General features: G+C 33.1%; 1 protein-coding gene across 2 annotated transcripts in view; it reads right to left on the bottom strand.

The window, feature by feature from the left end:
• Window positions 1–22,408, bottom strand: part of LOC118193346 (cell adhesion molecule Dscam1-like) — a 672,928-nt gene that overhangs the window by 349,102 nt on the left and 301,418 nt on the right. For both annotated transcript variants that reach the window (XR_015042955.1, XM_085823337.1), the window contains exon 5: window positions 20,461–20,578. Coding sequence is in view for 1 of the 2 variants with exons in the window: in XM_085823337.1 (XP_085679463.1) it covers window positions 20,461–20,578 (118 nt within the window). In the remaining variant the exon portion in view is untranslated. The remainder of the gene's footprint in view (window positions 1–20,460; window positions 20,579–22,408) is intronic.

Genomic DNA, 22,408 nt, shown 5'->3' with positions numbered 1-22,408 from the left:
ATGTTCTGGCTTGGCATCGTCGATATACATAAATGTTATGCTCTGAGAATTTTAACCCAAATCAAGAATTTAAAGTGATAATAAATTTTTTATCATCATATCATTTTTAAATTATCGGTTTGGTATGTATGCTCAAAGTTATGTGCTACGTGTAAAAAAGCTGAAATACAGCTGTTACCAGGTCACGTACGGCTTTTCCGATGAAAGAGTTTAAAGCAGAACTGCAAAAGTGACCAAGGGATGAAGTGGCTTTAGTGTCCAAAGTTAACTGTAACGTTCTTGACCGAAAAGGAAACAAAGAAAACAATTTCTGAGATAGGGATTTCGTGAAAACCGTTATAGCGCAAGAGGAAGTAGTACATCGCGTGTCCAGACGATCGGTTTCTCAGACAATGAAAAATTTAGAGGAAAGGAAGAAATGGGGAGAAAGCAGTATCTTTTGTGATTCAGTTTTCTTTTTTAAAGTGTCCATTTTAGGAAATACGTAAGTGTGAATTTACTTTGATAATATGCGATAGAAGAGAACTCTACCTAATCTTATTATACTTTGAATACAAAATAATTAAAACACAATGCGGAAAAAAGACTTTCATTAACTGGTGTATGAATTAATATCTTGATAGAAAAGTGAAATAAATATGGCTGATATATAATAATAAACTAAAACCAATTCGATATGATTGCTTTATAATAGCCTACGCTGTACTCAAACATATAGAGGTTTTCTTAATTTATTCACGTGTGACTTTTAATATTAGCAATAGGTATATCAGATCACTCATAATACGTATTTTCAATCTTACACTTTAAAAAATCATTGGAATGCAAGCATTGAGATAAGAAATACTAGAGTCATTGAAACACTTTCAGTTATTCTCTGCTCAATAAAAATGTTATACGCTTGAATTCTCTTCATCCACATGTGTTAGTAAATGCATAATATTCGACGCTAATTTTAGCTGTAGTCATTTTCCCGATATGAAGTGCGATAATATGAAACGAACATTAATCCAAATATTAATGCGTGATAAGTTTCGCGAAAGTATAATGATGACTATTAAATAAACTACTAAAATTTAAGCACTACGAGATTTTCTGCTAAATGATAGCAAATGTAAATTAAAACGTAAACAAAAACATGCGCTCATATGCACTGTTCCAAAAATCCAACGTTACAAGAGCGATAGAAGAACATTGGTCCGTTTTTTGGATCCCCTCTGTTGGTGGCGATGCTGATGGGCACTTGTGAATTATGCTCACGGGATCCATCGAAAAAATGCAATTTGTGTAAAATATCCGTAGAAGCAAATGCTTCAAAATCTATATTTTAAAGAATTTAATATTGATAACTGCATGAAATATGTAATAAAAATAATTCGAATAATATGGCATAGAAAAATAGGAAATTTAATTTTGCCATCAAAGTGATAACACAAAATACCTATAAATAAACTGTTTCTTGAATAAATTGACTGAAAATATGTTGTGCGATGATTTATGTGTGCTTTGAATAAGAAAACAATTAAATGCCGAAAGCATTCAAAACTGATAGAAACTAAAAGATGTTTAGATGAATAGAGATTAAACTATATGCTGCATTCACTCACTGTTGGAACAAGTACTTTTAAGGCATTTTAAGCATATTTACTGAACACTCTAGTTACTGCCATGATAAATTTCGATATGAGTTACAAAAGGAAAACTGCAATATGAATTTTATGTTGAGTGTTTGAGATATGAATATTTTTAACTAGAAATACCTTTATTCAGTATATACTCACATGCACTCATTTCATACATTGCTTCTTAAAAACAGTAAGTTTAAAATGCTTATGTAAATATATTTCATAGTGGATTTAGTTTATTCAAAAGTAGGAATTTGTATGGAAATTAAATAACTTGATACATTTAAACTGAACCTCTTATTGAACATTTCTACAAATATTTTATATTCTGCCTCATAACAAAACGTATTTTGCAGTTACATAGCTGCTTGTTGTGTAAATATTCTTTATCATTTAAATACAAGAAATTGTCCTTCTCTTTTTAAATTGCAAAATATGTTCCGAGCGAGGAAATATCTGTCATTTTTTATCGTGGACTTCAGGTGAATATTTTATTATTCATTGCAATGGTTAATGCGCATATTTGCACATTAAAATGCTGTACACTCTCAAAAAAGAAAATTTCACTTTGAATTATAAATTTACATCCTATATGATAAACTTAAAATAATCTTAAAATGTTTCCCAAAATATTACGGTCACTCCTTCCTTTGGTGCAATAGTTTGTTTGCACCAAAGTTTTATGAAGGAGACATAGTAATATCAGCATTAATAACAGACTGATATAACATCAGCATTAATTTCGTTCAGATTTGATGGTGACTTTGTAGAGACATTAGGTATTTTTGGAAAAGCCAGAGACATGAAAAACTAAACACGCCGGGAATCGAACCACGGACCTCTGGAATTCCGGCCTAGCGTGCAGAACCACTACACCACGCAGGCACGCTAGGAAGGTGGTTGAAATACCTTATAACATTCTCAAGCATTGAAATGATCTTTCCATTTCGTTCCCAAAATACGAAATAGGATTAAGATCCGAATTATAGAAGCTTGCTGAACTTTATTGGTGTAAACAGCTGGTTCTGTTCTTTAAACTAATTTAAAATGATTCATGCACAGTAACAAGGAGTATTGCTCTGTTGAATATCCTGCAGCAGGGAACTTTGAAGCCATAAACAAGCGTATGTTATGTGAAACTGTACCAAGAGAAGTTAAAGAGTTTAAAGTATTTTCCAGACATATAAAGGAATCTACGTAGTCCAAAGAAACAGTTCTGAGACAATAATTCTACACCAACGGTAGAAGAATTGGCATTGGGTAAGAAGGGCTCATGACGTTTTCTTCTTTGCACTATTATTTTGATCTTTTCTCCTGCAGGGTAGACTAGAAAATGAGTAAACTTTCGCCGATTGCTTGTTATCCTCATTCCATGATTCTGGGTCCACATCAATCATTATTTCCTGTTTACCAGTGATAGAACAGCAACCTTAACTCTCTTCTGCTATTAAAACGTTTACATTGCAAAGTACACCCAGACAGGAAAAGTGGTTAATGATTCTGACTTCCGTACCGAAGAGTTCGGGTTCGAATCTTACAGAAGGTATGGATGTAAATTGTCTGTTCATTCATAGAAGGCAACGGTAGCCCACCCATTAGGTGCTCCTATAATAATGTGACCACCACTTCCGGCCTTACTAGTGGCCAACGTCCATGATGGCTAGGGGCCACCATTGAAATAAAAATAATTGCAAAGTGCTAATTACTAATATATGTTTTGCAGAAGATAGACCTAGAAAATTATATATTTCACCCATATTCAAACGGACTCTTCTTAAACCCACAATTACGTCTTATTCAAAAGTCACACAAATCGCAGCAATAAATGCCCGTGTATATACCTGCGTGCTTGTCAGCGCGTTTCCATGTAGGTATTATATATATATATATATATATATGTAATGTTTCAGTTATTCCAACACATCGTGCGCGAATGGTGAGGCTATTCCATTACACGTTCTGGCAGATGATTGAAGCACGGAGAGAAATGACGAAAATCAGTATCTTCTAGAAAAATGTAGAAAAACTTATGACGCAGCATTTATATGAGGAGGTTATGTAATAGGTGCGAATGTTCTAGAAGATACTGGTTTAGGGGAAGATCCTGAATTGCAGAAAATTAATTAAAGATTGCTGGTTTGCAAAGAGCAAAGGCATCGTATTTTTTTTTTTATATTTTACATATATATATATATATATATATGTAAATATATATATATATATATATATATATGTAAATATATATATATATATATATATATATATATGTAAATATATATATATATATATATATATATATGCATATATAAGAAAGCCACGGGTAAGTCTATTACTCGTGGATACATTATAGATAATTCAATGGAAAATTAATTTTTAAAATAACATTTAGGGAAAAGGTTTGTAAATATTTTAATAAAATTTCAAATAAAATGCTTTCGTACCAAGCGATGTTTTAAAGAAGTTTCTTTGTCAATAATTTATATTTTTATTAACATACTTCATGTGAACATAGAATAATTTACATAAAACAGTTATTCCATCTGTTATTTTACCTCAGATTCCTGATCGGAATAAAATTTCATTTTCCAAATTAAAAAAATGTAACTAAATGTTTAAAAATAAATTACTTATTTCCCAGAACATAGAACTTAAATGCTTAAAATAATATCTAATGGTATTACACAAGCGAATTTTTAAAGTGTAATTAATATTATCATTTGCAAAAACCAGTACCGTATTCGATTCTTTCTTGAAACGCAATTAATTTCTTATACATCTGCTTATTAAAATGTAGGATTAGAATTTAATTTGCAGTCTAAGTGAATTTCATTTTTACCATAAAAATATTATATAGTACATTATGTAGCGTAATGAATAGAATTTCTGAAACAAATGTAACTGAAATTCAATAGAATGTATACTTTAGTGTCTCTGAGGGAAGTATCACGAATTGCGTCAATTCTAGATCTTATGACATTAGTTGTAATTAAAAAAAATCTCATAAGGTTCAGATTTTGACGGTCACCCAAAAGGGTTTGTTAAGGTTTTATTTTGCGCTCCCTTTGAGCTAGCAGTTTACCAGTCTGCTCTTACACCTACTCCTGCTAAACTAATTTCTTTTTGTCTTTTTAGGTTTATTATTAAGCATCGTTTTCTTCGAACTTAAGCACTAGACATTTCAACTGAACAGTCACACAATTTTTAAACCCAGATTGCAGTATATGTTTAGAATTTCCTTATACAGTACTAACTGTTTGCATACATTTTATATGTTTTCGTTCTTTTCTCATTCCATCATATTAATGCTCAATTTTCCTCATAAGCAGCTTTCTTTATCTCTTTATTATTAAAATTTTTGTGATAACTTTATTTATTAAATATCACATTCTTCGCACATACTCCGCATAAAATTTAATTCAAGGGCAAAAGCACCAAATATTTGAAAACATCATATTTTTAGAACTTTTGATAGACTGTTACTGTTTATATTCATATTACTATTTCGTTAAAAACTAGATGCTTACGAGCACAGCTGCCTAAAACAGTTCTCGTATTTAGCTGATATTTTTGGAAAGTTAAATTAATTAAAATTTGGAATACAAGGACAAAGTGCTAATTTGTTTGCCATTAGAGATGCAATAAATGCAATGATAAAAAAACTCGAGCTAATATTCAAGAATTGTATAATAATATTTTAAGCTTATTACCACTTTTAGAAAGATTTCTAACCGAAAGTTATTTGAAAATAAAATAATAATTAGCTTCCGACATTAAAATCCATTATTTTTAATTCGTGAGTGATTGCAGCATGCATTTTCCTGAGGATTATGATAAAGAAAATTGGATTAGAAATCAATTTTGTTCAAATGTACCTGAAATTTTAGATCATGAAGAAAGAGAACAATTGATAGAAATTTCCTGTAATCGAAGTTTAACTGAAGATTTCAAAAAAAAAAAAAAAAAAAAAAAAAAAAAAAAAAAAAACTTGTTAACTTTTGGCTGAACCGAAAAAAAGAATTTAAAGGCATTTTAAATAAAGCTATTAAATTTGTATTGCCTATTTGCACAACCTATTTGTGTGATCAAGGATTTTCTTCCCCGTCATATCTGAGAAATAAATACAGAACAAAATTTAAATTGTATCCTAACTTAAGCTTAAAACTAAGTGAAATAAGACAAGACATAAAGAAATTGATCTTTCTTAAACAGGCCCTGATTTCACACTAAATTTTAGAATTAAAGTATTAGAACATAAAATTTGATAACTAAAATGGTAACCAATTTTTAATCTAATATTTTTATATGTGCATATTTAATGCAAGTGATCAATAGGTTGTGCAAATAGCAATACATACACTGGTGAAATAAATTAATAGAATTTGCATATTTTATCGAATTGCATGAAAAGAACTGAACTGAAGAAAAAACCACTGCTTCTAGATAAAAGGAAAATCTTGTACTTCAAATGCGTTAGCGTACACGTGTGTGTAAGCGGAGCCAGCAGAAAAACAGGCTTTCTAATCGCATGAATTGTAAGACGAATTGCGTTCGATAGCACACCTCGGAGAATTTCTTAGTATTATATTGCAGCAATCGGTTAAATTCACATCGGACAGTAAAAATGAGTAACCACCAACGTTTAGATGATGGAATGATGTGGCGTATCGTGAGAAGGCTAGAGGTAGGCCAATCGCAAGACTAGATATGCAGAGATTTTATTTTAACGCCCAGTGTCGTGTGTAACCTATGGAAACAGCTCCAGGATACTGGATGTATCGAGAGAAAGCCTGGGCAAGGTCATCCAAGAGGCACGACGGCCAGAGAAGATCGTTATTTGTCCATTTTAGCGAGGCGTATCAGACAGCCTACAGCTTCTCAGCTCTCTCTGGACCTGTATGCAGTCACAGGAACCCGTGTAACAAGGCTGACTGTTTCCAAAGAATGAATGAGAGAAGGTTGTTTGCCAGAAGACCGGCTGTTTGCATCCCGCTCACGTCTACGGACAAGAGAGTCCGATTAGCATGGTGCAGGCAGCATAGTGATTTGAGTACGGAGCAATGGACGACCGTTCTGTAAACCATTTTAGCCTACGAGTACGGCGAGATTCGGTGTTACCCGACGAGTCCCGTAACACGGATTCTCTCCGTACTTTCATACGGAGATAGCAAGGGAACTGCTACCTACATTCCAATGTCCGTCAAATCAACAATTATGGCGGTGGCGGTGTAATGGTCTGGGCAGGCATCATGTTGGATGGCCGCATACCTCTCCACGTCTTTGACAGAGGCTCTGTGACTGGTATGAGGTATAGGCATGAGGTCTTGGAGCCCTATGTTTGCCTTTTTCGGGCTGCAGTGGGCCCCAAGTTCATCTTACAGGACGATAACGCGAGGCCACATACAGCTCTTCTGGTCGACGGATTTCTCGAGAGTGAGGATATTCGCCGGATGGATTGGCCAGCCAGGTCTCCAGATCTCAAACCTATAGGGTATGTCTGGGACTCTCTGAGGATGGCAATTGCAACTCGCAACCCCCTCCGAGAACCATCCAGGAACTGAAAACAGTGTTGCTGAATGAGTGGAACCAATTGCCACAGGCACTGATAAACTGCCTTATCTCCAGTATGACATCACGCTGCGAGGCCTGTATGGCTGTAAGAGGGGATCATACCCCCTATTAACCCACTTCTTTTGTGTCTTTCGACACCGCTGTTTCAGACCTTCAGACTCCCATGAGTGTCACACACGAACATGCGTGTCTGTTGAATGTTTATTTTGTTTGCATTGTACAAACCTATGTTCACACCATTTTATCAAAATCTGTCCAGTAGTTCTGGAGATTTTAGATCAAATATGAAAATTGTCTTAATTTTTTTTTTCACCAGTGTACATATATATTTTAAATATCTCTAATGTGAAAATGACAAATCATTGTAAAATGTAGTGATGGTACTAAAGTTTTTCAGTTTTTGTGTAGATGGTATGCGTTAGTCAAAAGGTTGAGAACAGTTGCTGTAGATGATGCTCTAAAAAGCAGTGTATATGAATTAAGATTTGCGATATAAATTAGAAACTTTGCATAGATTAATGTGACTAAAGGAGTGAATACGTGTGCAATTTACGGTAAAATAAGCGAAAAAAAACCAGCAAATATGCTATGAATATTTAAATTCTAAATGACCTGGTTTTTTATGCTTCCAATGACGCTGGGCCTCACTCATATGTTGAAACACTAATTCTACATTAAAAATCGTACAAAATTTCAATACATGCAATTTCTAAGATTTATAGCCAATCGAACATGCTTTGCAAAATGTTGTTTAATATGTTCTTGATTCTATATTTCTATATAACTAATTACTATGTTTAACAAAGGAAAATAAAATTACGCTACTCTGGTTGAAAAATTATTTCCGCACTAAAACTATAAAAAGCTACGGTGACAGGTGTTAGCGGATGGAAAGTAGACACAAACGTTCGTTACTGCGTTTATTAGACTGTGTGAAGAACAAGTTCGTACAATAGATATACAAGTAGTTCGGCGCTCGCAGGCGCCCTCTTGCAGGGAACAAAATCAAAATTTACATAAGGCGCGAACATGCCGCCCACCTTGAAATACTATTTCAACATTTAGTGGTTAAAATTCAGTAAATTTAAAACACAATACAATATTAAAATTATGATATAATACTTAATTTATAATACATGAATTAAAACTCAAATTGGTAATGGACACAATTTTGTAATATTTCTTTTAACCATGCCATCTGAAGTCTTAATAGTCACAACCCTAACAATATTATCAAGACCAGGATGTAACTGAGTAATTCTACCCATTTCCATTTAGTTGGAGGTAAGTTATCCTCCTTTATGAGACACAGATCATTAACTTGAAGATTTTTAGTTGGCAAAAGCCATTTTGGTCTTTGTTGTAATCGACACAGATATTCTTTGTGCCAACGCTTCCAAAATTGTTGAACCATTTTTTGAATATGTTGCCATCTGGTGAGAGGGGAAACTTCAATGTAATTTGGTTCAGGAATGCTTGTTAATGATCTACCAATAAGAAAATGACCAGGCGTCAATGCTGATAAGTCATTTGGATCATTAGACAAACTTGTTAAAGGTCGCGAATTAAGACAAGCTTCTATTTGTGTGAGAAATGTTTCAAATTCTTCATATGTCAATCTCGCCTCACCAACTACTCGTTTTAAATGGTATTTTGTTGATTTTATGCCAGCTTCCCAGAGTCCACCCATATGTGGCGCACCTGGAACGTTTAGATGCCATTTAATGCCATTATCAACCAAATATCTGCTAACATTTTGGTTATAAGTTGCAGACCTAGCAAGCCTTTCAAATTCCATCAGTTTGCGTTTTGCTCCAACAAAATTGGAACCACAATCGCTATATATATCACTGCTTTTGCCTCTGCGGGAAATGAACCTCTTAAGAGCTGCAATAAAAGCATCTGCTGAAAGATCAGTCACTAATTCTAGGTGAATAGCTCTTGTCGTAAAACAAACAAATAGAGCTATATATGCCTTGAATGACCTAGAGCCTCGACCCTTATTTGCTTTAATTTGAAAAGGACCTGCGTAATCCACTCCACAGCGCAAAAACGCAGGAGCAGGCGAAACGCGACTAGACGGCAAATCGCTCATCAATTGATTAGTGACAGATGCTCTAATTTTGCAACACTTTATACATTTCCTAACTAAATCTCTGATAACAGCTCTACCATTTATGATCCAATATTGTTCTCGAATGCAAGACTGCATAAGTTGTGGACCTGCATGCAAAAGTCTTTTATGGTAATGTCTAAAAATGAGATGAGTTAAAATGTGCTTCTTTGGAAGCAAAATTGGATGCCTAAAACCATATGCAAGGTTTGCATGTCGCAAGCGACCGCTCACCCTGAGAATACCTAAATTATCTAAAAATGGATTTAAAGATAAAATTTTGCTTGTACCAGATAATGATTGATTTCTGCCTAAAGTGTTAATTTCATTCTTAAATTCAACATATTGCATTAATTTAATTAACACATGCATAGCTTTAGTTAATTCACTTGTTTTTAGAAATCCACTTACCTGATCTTCTGAATTTTTACAGTTATTTACAAACCTCAGACATAATGCTACAACACGTTTAAGTTTAGTGAGAGAGGAATATTTATAAAATAAATCATGAGCGTCTGTCAAGTGACTGGCAGCAGTTGTAGACTGTAAAGCACATCTTTGCTCTGGCACAGAATCATTCAGTAGTGGTGCAGATAATGCTTGCTGAAAAGGAAATAAATTATACAATAAATCTGGACCACGTAACCACAATGAAGTAACCAGTGCAGATGATGACACACCACGCGTTGCAAGATCAGCAGGATTAGCATTTCCACTCACATGATGCCACTGGACAGGAAAGGATAAAGTCTGGATTTTTGCTACTCTGTTGGCGACGAAGGTCTTCCATCGGCTTGTATGAGATCTTATCCAGGCTAATACAATAATGGAATCAGTATGAAAATAAACTTGCGATATAGGAGTATTTAAAGCCCTACAGGTGAAATCCATTAATTTAGTCAACAGTAATGCTCCACAAAGTTCCAATCGGGGAAGTGATATGGTTTTTAGTGGTGCAACTCTTGTTTGGCTATCACTAACTGAACATTAATTTGTCCAGTATCTAATACAGAACGATAATAAATTGCAGCGGCGTAGGCCTTCTCTGAGGCGTCACAAAACCCGTGCAGTTGAAACTGGTTATCTGATTCGACCAACAAGAATCGTGAAATTTTGATACTTTTAATAAATAACAAATCTTCTGTAAGTTGTTTCCACTCACATTCAATATCTGGAGGAACCTTTTCATCCCACTGAAACTGATGTTTCCACAATCTTTGCATAATTAATTTATACCGAACCGTGATCGGTGCCAACCATCCAAGAGGGTCAAAGATCTTTGCGATTATTGAAAGTAATGTTCGTTTGGTTAAGACTTCAGGATATGATGAATTGACTTTGAATAAAAACATATCTGAAGTTGGATGCCACAGGATACCTAACGTTTTTACAGTATCATCATTGTCTATGTTCAAAGAAACATTTGATAAGCACAAATCTGGATTAATTGAATTCAAGACTTTTTTGCTGTTAGAAGCCCATTTTCTTAGAATAAATCCTGCACGTGACATCATCTGATTCAATTGCATTTGTAATTCTATAGCTTCAGTAACTGAATTGGCTCCGGACATCAAATCATCAACGTAGAAGTCCCTAAGACATGTCTTGGAAGCCAAAGGAAAATTAGTTGCTTCATCTATGGCTAACTGCTGTAAACATCTTACCGCAAGGTACGAAGCTGATGCAGTACCTTAAGCAATCCTAGTTAATCGAAAATCCTGAATTGGTTTATAAAGTGAATCGCGCCAGACTATTCTCTGAAAGTCTGCATCTTTTAGTATAATTTGTCTGTACATTTTCTCTATATCTGCAGTTATAGCTACTCTGTGAATTCTGAAACGAATAATTAATGTTGTCAGATCAGTCTGCAACTGTGGACCAACCATCAATTTCTCATTAAGAGAAATACCGCTAGAAGATTTTGCAGAACCATCAAATACGACTCGAAATTTATCACCATTTTTATCCGGAACTGAATGGTGCGGAAGGTAAAAACTAGAATTAGCTGGAACATCAATTTCATTTTCTGGAATCAATTCCATATGACCAAGTTGTTGATAGTCCTCCATAAATTTGTGATATTGACTGGAAAGAGATTTATTCTTAATAAATTGACGTTCAATGCTTTGTAAACGATGTACAGCAACATCCCTTGATGACCCAAGTTCATTTCCCGATCTACGAAATGGAAACTTAACAACAAATCTACCTGTTGAATCACGAGAAAAATTCCGCTTGAAATGATTTTCACATTCAATTTCCTCTTCTGTGTAATGCTTTATGTCCAAAATTTCTTCCAATTTCCAAAATTTTTCAAGCTGGAGCTGAACATATACAACTAGCATGATTAGATACCATTGTTTGTGATACGCTTTTAGTCTTTCCGATAATGACCCAGCCGAATATTGATTCCAAGGCTGTTAACGAATGACCCGGAACAGTTAAACGTCCATGAAGCATTATCTCGCCAAATACATCTGCCCCAAAAGAATATCTATTGGGCCAGGCTGGAAACAATTTGAATCTGCCAACCACAAATGTTTGAAAGATGTCAAAACAGATCTATCAACTTGATATTGAGGGAGGTCACACGTGATCTTGGGTATTATTAATGCATTAACTGAAATGCTTGCGTTTTTATAAAATGGAGATGTTACTTGTAATTGAACTGAACCTGAAACCTTTCCAATTTTTTGCGAGCTCAGGCCATTTACACTTATGTTTGCAGGAGTGCGCTTTAACTGCAGTAAATTTACACAGTGCTCTCGAATAAATGAGCCCTGGCTACCTGAATCAATTAGCATCCTGCATTTTTGTAAATCGCCATTAATATCTTTAACATAAACAATCGCAGTAGGCAATAAAACTGCTTGCGCAACAGGCACCGTGGCGTTATTGCTACTAATAGCAGAAGTTCCGTGTTCCATGGGTATATGACATTTTGCATCATTTGAATTTTTCGAACATAACACTGTATTATGTGGCTTTGAACAATATTTACACATTCCTGCACGACATTTAAAAATGGGATGCGTTTTACTATCTTTCAAACAATTAGCACACAACTTATTCCTTTTAATAATATCCCATTTTTCTTTGATAGGGAGTTCTAAAAAACTATCACATTTAAATAACTGAGAATGAGAATTACTCTTACAATGAACGCACATATTAGCAACAAGTTGGGACGAAAAAGCATATCTGCTACCTGAACCGCGAGTTTTAATTTCAGAAGGCAAAACTGCCTTCTGAAATTAAAACTTCTGAAATTAAAACAGAAGGCAAAACTGCCTTCTCCCTCTGGCACTTCGCCAAAGAGGCAATAGCATTCGCTCTGTTTAAAATAAAACGCTTGAATTCAGCGAAAGCAGAAATTTTCTTGTTCGAATGCTCCATCGTCCAGTCTTTTAGTGTTTCATGATCAAGTTTTCCTTTTAACAGAAAAATAATCATAGTATCCCAATGCTCTACCGGCTGGTTAAGGATTTTTAATGTATCAATACACTGTTGTGTTGTATCAATTAATCTCCGCAAACCTGAAGCTGATTCATGTTTTAGAACAGGCTGTGAAGTTAATTTATTTAATGCTGCGTTTATTATTTCTATTTCGTTTTCATAACGCTCAGTAAGCGCTTCCCATGCCTTTTCATAATTCGCGTTTGAAATTTGAACTGATTGTAGTAAAACAGCAGCTTCACCTTTCACAGAAAGCTTAAGATATTGCAATTTTTGACTGTCACTTAATGTACTATTATTTCCAACACTGGCCAGAAATAAATCCCTAAATGATATCCAGTCAACATAATTAGAAGTAAACACTGGAAATTCCACGCGAGGAAGTTTCAAGCCGTTTGCATTAGCATTTATTATAGCTTTGCCTGAATTACTAAGTTTTCTTGATTCTTCCTTTAAAGTAATTTTTAATACATCTAATTTGGAAAATAGTTCATGCATTTCTATTTCATATTTACTAAACTCTGCGTCAGAACAAGTATCAAGAATGTTATCGTTTAAACAGTTCACTTCAACACCTAATGCACCAACATCATTTTCGTATACTTCAATGGCAGAAAAAGAATTTTCTAGATTTTGTAAACTATTTACTTGTGAAATTAAACGAGTCAACTTACCCTTAATAATTCGCTTTTGCTTTAAAATCGACTCCATATTCCTGCCGCTGTTTTCACAATCCAGACAAAATATAAATCCGTTTTCCCTGCACGAAATGTCCTCCTATACCAGAACGTTAAAAATTGTCTTGACACATAATCCAAAGAAATGCGCTGGCTCACCGCGGACCATGTTAGCGGATGGAAAGTAGACACAAACGTTCGTTACTGCGTTTATTAGACTGTGTGAAGAACAAGTTCGTACAATAGATATACAAGTAGTTCGGCGCTCGCAGGCGCCCTCTTGCAGGGAACAAAATCAAAATTTACATAAGGCGCGAACAACAGGTGCAGATATTTATTCCATTAAGAAAATTATTATGATTATAGTCATTTTTCTCTCATCCCACACATAAGGAACCTCATCCCAGTCAAAAACCAGAAAACATAGCAACACGAATCCATAAACTTTAACATTACTAATGCATCTTGCTCAAAGCAAAGCATAAATAGCCTATTATTCACTGGTGAATGCTTCCAAAATTAAAATACTTTTTTGATATATGCAAGCGCTTTGTGATATGAGCAAAAGTCTTACTCTAGATAAACAGGATATAGCGAAACATGTCTAAACAGAATATTAAGTGAAGAATACAAGGACTCTGGACTACTACACTTCGAACATGGCCTGCCGGAAAACCGGAGACAAGGAAGCTATTATGTGTACTTATGTATAAAAAACAGCTCCAGCCCACGATTTTAGCTTTTAAGTAATTTTCTATTATTTGCAATTTATTATTCTATTATTATATGTAACAAACAATTTAATAAATATATTTATACCTTTTAGCCATATATATATGTATACAGATGGCTAAAATGTATTTATATATATATAATTTATTTAATAAAGAAATGTTGATTATATTATCTAATAATATAAATTTAGTAGAATGTATCAAAATTAGTAACCCAGAAGTATGAAATTAATTCCGAAAAAAAAATTTTAAAGGGATTTTAATGTAAATCATAAAAAAGTATTTTTGTAAATCACGAAAAAAATGTTTCAAATTCTTTTAAAGTTCAAGGGGATTTAAATCCTGAAAAATAATTCCAAAAAATTCATTCTGACCAAATAATGCATTCCGAATGTAGCATTTTTTCTAAGTCAATGTATTCTTTAGAAATCCTGAGTGAATGAATACATTGACTTCTCAAAAATGTACGTTCAGAATGAATTATTTGGTACTCTACTTAATTTGGCTTTAATAACTCAAGATTTCCAAAAATCCAGTTGCTATAACGAAACTGCTATTTTGACCTTAACTAAATCTGTGAGTTTGGCATCATCAGTCTTACTTGAGTAAACGAAGAAACACCTTCGCATTTATTAATTATTTTTCATTGAACGGGAGTTAGTTTGGAGTTCCCTTGAAAAGTAAACTAATTGCCGATGAATGCCGGTAATTACTTGGTTTATTAATTTTCTTTTTCAAAGATTGAATTTTTATTTTTCATTATTTATATTCAAGTCCCCTTGAAAATGTTTTCCGTGATTTACAAAAGAATATTTTCATGATTTACATTAAAATCCCTTTAAAACATTTTTCGGAATTAAATTTTATATTTCTGGGTTACCTAATTTTGATGCATTCTACTAAATTTATATTAGGAGATAATATAATCAACATTTCTTTATTAAATAAATTATTATCTTACTTTTCAGATATTGCGCAAGTACTAGAAAAAATTGATTTCAGATTTCAATGAATTTCAATTCATTCAATATATATATGTATGCAATGATAGCACAATTTTGGAAGCACTGAGATGAAGATGTAAGAACACTGAGATGTAGATGCGTAGAAAAGCTGATTGAGAAGATACGTGATGCTTAGAACGCCCATCCATTTTGAAGAAGAAGCAGTCGAGCCGGATTAAATTCCATATTTATTTAAATTCACATTTTTGGCCACAATTTCCATGGGCTATTTCCAGAGCATTTACAATTCTGGTACTATGGCGATAGAAGCAATCAGTGCGATACATAGATGATTGCAGCAGGACAAGAGGAATGCGCAAGCAAAAGTGACGCATCAGATCAGAGGAAGAAGAGAGGGAATCAAAACATTCTGGTTTACAATTATTTTGATTGCGCAAGATAAATCTGCATTAAGGGTTACGTAAGATCGCATGATTAAATTGAATGACGCAGTTTAGACTTACAGGGATATTTTTAAGAAAGAGAGATCAAGTCCCCAAAATAAATAAAAAATAAAAGAGGTTATAGCCAATTACAATTAGAAGTTTATTTTTATATTTCTTATCTTACACATTCAAACACACATTACCCCTTCAAAAAGAAAAAGTCGGAGTGATAGAGAAGCATTTTTGAAAGAAAAAGCATTAGAGCAACAAAATATGAAAAATATAACTTTCAAAATACAAAACATAAAATCACCTTTTGAACAATATAAAAAATTATAATCCGTAAAATTTTGAGTTCAATAATAATTTTAAACACTATAATATTATGTTAAAACAATTGCATATTTTTCATGTCCTATTAAGATTTGAGTCCAATCTGTAAAAAGTTCTTGTTTCTGGAACATTCACATCACAAATTTAATGCTTCAGGGAAAGATTTCCAAAACTTTTTACACACAGTATCACATATCTATGTATATATATGTAATAATAAAAGCAAAGGAAATGACGGAACACTGTAGATGCGTTCCTCTCTATTCTAAAATCGTAATAACTTCTTTGCATTGCGTCATTTCTAGATCACTCTATGATCGGCGCAGCTCTGATGACGTAATCATTGGGAACTGAAACTGTCCTTGTAAACCAAAACTTTTCTCCTCGCGTGCCTCCATCTTGCATAACTACGCACTTCAGCTTTTGCTCTCTACTGTGCAAAGATGTAATTTCGCTGGCTTGCTCTATCTCAGCAATATCAAAAATGTAAATTTTCTATGGAAAGGCACGACTAGAGTGCCAAGTGATTGTGGCCACAAATATCAATTGGAAATAAAAATGGAATTAAAACTGCCTCGACTGCCAAGTTCTTTAAATACTACGCAATCAAAATTCTTCTTCAATATGGATCTAATCACGCATCTACAGTGTTCCGTCATTTCCTTTGCTTTTATTATTACATATATACATATATTTATAACTTTAAAGAAATAAAAATTAAGAACACAACAAATTTTCATCCTAAATATCCTTCTCTCTTCTATTAAGCTGTAGATATTATTGCGGTTTCCAAAGCTATGAATCATAACAAATATATTATGAGTTCGACTTGATTCGAGTCAGAGATCTTCCACGCAACAGCCTAGCATGTTCTCTCACTTCATGTATACTTTTATTTACGAATCTACATATAGATACATATATAGTAGTTCAACGAAAAAGCTAGAAAAAAATGAAATTAGATAGAAATAGCGAGAATAAAAGAATTGTTCAAATCCTAGTTACATGAAGTTAAATTTCATTTCCTTGAAGACAATCAAGCGACCTATTATCTCGTCTTTCGATAAAGTAACTTCAACACAGAAGCAAGTTTAAAATGATCCTTGTTATTAGTTCGTCAGTCCAACCGTTATACAACTTGTCAATAATACAAATCAACGTCCGAAACTTGAAAGAATAACAGAAACAAAGCATAAAATTCTGATAAATTTCCAGTTCCAGCAAGAAATCACAGATAGCAAGCCAATTGAAGGAATTCAGACGCTGGAGGAGTAGTAGCCAGATGGGCAGAGTTACCTACCATAAGCTCTCTATGAAACCCAAAACTTTGTGCTTTAAATACGTCAACTAATTTGCATCCTGGTGGAAACCTACGAGCGTAGAAGTAATGGTGAATTTAAAAGGTAAAACATAAGTGGGTAAATTAAGCATAAGACGCTGTAGATCTCTATATTTATTTTCTTTAGCATTAGTTTGGAATCTATAACAATCTATAGCATATCACTAAACCTATCGCCACAAAATATGTTAGATAAATTTAGTACAACCACTCATGATATTTTCCTGATCGCTTGATATATCTCAATTAAACTACCCTCAGAATAGAATAATGAAGACCTACACATCAATCTGATGTCCTTCGGAATGCGAAACCTTAATCATGACTATACTAAAACAGCTTGCTAGCTTTTAAAGATAAATCAAGCTCATTTCTAACGTTATACCACAGGCCTAAAGTGCACTTTGTAATTTAAACTGCAACGCTTTGCTGGAGCTCTCGGCGAACGGAATTCTAATCATGTACATCTACGTGATACAGATCTTCAATTTGAATGAATTTGTGATGGTGGAAGCTAAGCACGTGCCTGTGATCAATCTCAACGTCACTTTAGTGTGATGGCATGCTATTACCAATTAATATTACAATGCATACTCTCTTATGTCTGCTGTACATTAAGTCCCAGGTTTGTTAACTCAGTATCGAGCTTCTGGTGGTTGTTGAGGCGTCACAGCATTTAACTTTTCAAATCTCGATAAACTAATAAAAAGAGGCTACGTTCTAAAGGAAAATTTCAAGTTTATTTCCTGCTGTTATTATAAAAATATCTATATTAATACTTAACAGTAAACATGCAAAATAAATCATATCCTTTACATAAACACTCATATTATATATTAAAAATGCGTTTTGTAATTATAGATTGTAATATGATTGCGATGTTTATATGTCATAATTCATGATCATATATTACGGCATTTTTAAAATTAACATTAATAGTTTTAAAGAATAACTTTGCCTAATAAAAGTTATATAGCATTACGTGAATAGATATACTAATGGTCTCTAATGACCAAATAACTGGTCTATTGCATTGGTTGACAGAAAATGTTAAAACATTTCATACTTTTCTTTAGAAACTCCCTTTATTCCGTAAGAAAACGAGCCTAATGCCAATCTCTTTGGATATTTGTAACAATTTATTTAAAGTCATTGATTTTTAACTATAATATTCTTTCATACTCTTATCTCCATCTCAAAGTTATACTATGCGTTAGAAATTTCTAGTTCAAAGTTAAAAGAACTGTTAACCGAAACAATTTATGCCATAAGTAAAATGCGTCGCGCAAGGATATGAACATACGTAAAAAAATTAAGTCCTGCTTCATTAAAATGTATCATACTTCTGCTTATGAACAAAAAGACTGAATTATGAAACAAAATTTTAGGCTGTATGTAAAACTTAATTAAAGTACAATCATATAAAAGTATACAACACAGAAGCTTCAGTGTGGGTTGTGTAAAACTCACGTGGGATATTATTAACCTAAAGGGATAATTTGCCTCGAAGAGCTATTAATTTCTTTTTAGCATTTTGTGTTGGTTCACTGTAAATGGTGCTTCACTTTTGAAATTGTTACCACTAAATATTAGAAACTTGCATTTTATTTAAAGAAACTAAATAATGAAGAACCTGCATATATGTACGTATATTTCTCGCCCTATGAAAAAGCAGAGATACATAGAACCATCAAATTTTGAATAACGTAGTCCTTCACTCGAATATGGGCATCTGGAAGCCCAAATCTGTATTTTTTTATTATCCTTTAACGATGCTTTTGCATATTTTATATACCCTTAACGAATTTTTGATTAACTAACTCCACGATTTCAAAGGGAGCAATAGCAATACTATACCGAAAAAATAAAAAAAAATTTCTCCAGCGCGCCACACTGCGTATCGGAATTTTAAATATATGCTCTTTTTGATTTTTTGTGATATTGTTTTAGAAATTATTTTTATGGTTTAAGTGCGAAGAACATAGCATTTGATAAATAAGGGTAACACACAAAGCGTTAAGAAGACGCCGCTTTGGGCGTGTTATTAAATCGGGAAGCTTCCATATTTTTAATATACTTTTGTGATTACTAATTTTTCCTCTGCAAGAAAACTCATCTCCTGTGAATACTAATAATGCATATCATTTATATGAAAGATAAGGGTAGACAATAATGATTTTTTAATGCGTACATGTATAACAATACTTAAACTTTTATTTTCGGATCGAAACTGCTTTGCTAAATATATGCAATATGTTTTGTAAGGTATTTCTATTTATAAATTTCTCAAGTGAAACAGACCAAGTACAATTTATAGAAATTATATTTTTACTTAGCGAAACATTCCGTCTGGTTAATAAAGGTTGCAAATGAAACCTTGAGAAACAACGACAGAGACACTTTAGGCAAAACAAGCAAAAGAATGATTGCATCTGTTTCATGACTCCATTTTTAAAGGAGTCACACAGAAAATTTATAAATACCCCTAATTACAACACTCACAGAACATGCACTTGATTCTGAAGTTGGTACAGATCGCAAATTTGTTCTAAATTTTTGACTGGCATATATTAAACAACACAGAAATTTTAAATTTTAATTTTCGTCAATTAACTAGTACTTTATTACTAAACAGAAATTTATCTTAAAGTTACATTGATAGATTAAATACCAGCAACTAAATTTTAAGTGATTAAGCTTAATGTGCATATCTGTATTATCTCAAAAAAAAATTTTTAACTGAATAGTTATTCTCAGCAGTGTACCATATCCCAACACAATATTTTTGCATCAATGAAGAGAATTCGTTTGGTATACTTCGAAATCTTTACTCTGAAATATTAATGAAATAAAATATTTTTGGATGTGTTCCAAGGAAAAACGTATTTCCTTTTTTAATGCTGCAAACTGCGTTTCTTAAACTCAACTCTTCGTATGTGACGATGGCGAAAACTATAAATAAAGTATGGATGCATTTACTATCGCAAAATGAAAGACTGTCAAGATATTTAAACAAGGAACCGATGGAATGGAAATTCCAAAGTCATAAATGTTCCACATGTCCCAATTTTCTGCAAAGAAATCTTATTCCAAACCACTTCTTTTCCTTTTTCCCCCCTTAGAAATTGCGCACACATTTCGCAATATCCCCAAATCTGTTCAATAATTCAAAGTTTGAAAGCGATAAAATAAGATATTATGTCAAAAAAATTGCCGACCACTTACGTATATCTTGGTAAGGGATATCCTTGAGCTGCGCAGGGAAGTTCAACTGTATGGCCCACTTCGGCTTCTATTTTTGGTTGGCTGTGAGTAATTCTTGGAGATACATTACTTCGAGCGTCTGAAATAGGAAAAAAAAGTTGAATGAAAATTTCAGGGATGTATGACACATGTAGGTACTCATGTTTCCCAAAGCTTTTTATCTCTTTGGGAATAAAATTTCTTTAAATAAATCATGCAAATTTCTCTTTAAAGTTTGATACTTTCAGATAAAAATTAATACCATGTTAGACGTTCTGTGCATTCGAAAGGAGGTAATAAAAGTCACATTTCATACTCGAACATATGTTGATAAAATATATGCCATTACAAATGGCTGAAAAATATTATCTGTGGTCTCAAGAACTGGTTATCCGGGTAATATTATCATCAAAATATAAAATCAGTGACTGTAATACCCGAACAGTTGTAAGCAATCAGAAAAACAGCATTGTAAACGGCGTTAAAATCAGCAATACATACTTTCAGAATACCTATAAATATAAATACTTTCAAGAAACTAATGTTATATGATTACATTGAATCATAAAACTTTTCAAAATGACACTGAGAGCAAGCAATATGTAGACACTTCAGCGCAAGAGAGTTGGATTTTGTAAATGTAAATATTAACCATTTGAGATCTGTAGTGGAGAAAAAAAAGTCTAAAGCCCAAAAGAACTGCATACATTTATATGCAGCCAAACACAGAACATACCAGTTTGACATGCAGGCAAGAATAGTAATACTGAGTTTTCTCTAACCGATACGGAAACATTACCAACCAAAGCGACAGTCATAGTTAATTTCGCACATAAATGCCTTCTGCACAGATAAATTTCAAACGAAAATCATATTACTCAAATTTAAAAGTTAAAAATGGCAAAAAAGAGGAAGAATTACTACTAGAAAATTCTTTTCTGTTCATATTAAATCTTAATTTCTTTTCCGTAGAGATTATATTATATTAATGCTATTTTTTTATAAACGAATAAACGTTATTCCTTAATTAAAGGTAGCTTAAAAGTTATAATTATTTTAAATATAGAGCTAAATAACACGCTGAAGTTATTTAGCTTTATCTTTTAAATGAATGTCACAGAAATCGAATTGTTTCAAATAAACAATTATTAAAATTAGAAAAAACAGCAAACTTAATCTGGCATAGATTTCAAATAAAACTGCAACAATTTTGATAAATGCTTCTTTCTTCTTTTTGGACAGAAGATTTGTATCTTCTTTTCTTTACACTTTTTAGTTGGACAACTTTGTCAGTGTGGTGTGATGACAGTTAAACATACAGTTACATTTAATATTAAACCATCCATTTCGAGTCTTAACTAAAAGGGAAAGAACGCCTTCTCGAAAATGTATTATTAATTTTTAAGCTAATAAATGTTGGAAGGTCATTTTTATGCACAAACATACATACGTTTAAGAAGATCTGCACTGATTGATCCCTAAACATCCTCTGGATTTGGTACGCTGTCATTGGATTTGCTATTTAGATGATATATTCGCAATGTTTGATGAAGAATACGAATGAAGAATATTTATGAGAATGTTTATGTTATCGTTTGTTTATCGTAAAACGTTTCCTTTCTCTTTGTCAACCATTGCTAAATCATGCTACTATTCTCAGGCTAAATTATGGTGCCACGCTAAGCAGTAAATGGATTCTTCTTAAAGGCCGTTCACACTAGGGTTTATATGAGCTACCGAGACATCTGGCGTAGCTGACCCTGCTCCCAACCTGTCAAAAAAACGTTTTTCTTCAAAACTAAGCCAGATGTTTTATACAGTCTTTCTCTCTTGTTCCACATAAACTAGAGTAGATCTTAAAATGACCTGTTGTGAATTCTCCCTCAGGGGTGAAGAAAACTACTGACTCAAGAAGAAAGGTGAAAAACAA

This window comes from Stegodyphus dumicola, chromosome 9 (genome assembly GCF_044657685.1).
Source record: "Stegodyphus dumicola isolate Sdum_Otavi_A_Nest chromosome 9, ASM4465768v1".
Classification (NCBI taxonomy): Eukaryota; Metazoa; Arthropoda; class Arachnida; order Araneae; family Eresidae; genus Stegodyphus; species Stegodyphus dumicola.
The sequence above is the reverse complement of the archived record's forward strand: the minus strand, read 5'-3'. Positions and strand labels throughout refer to the sequence as shown.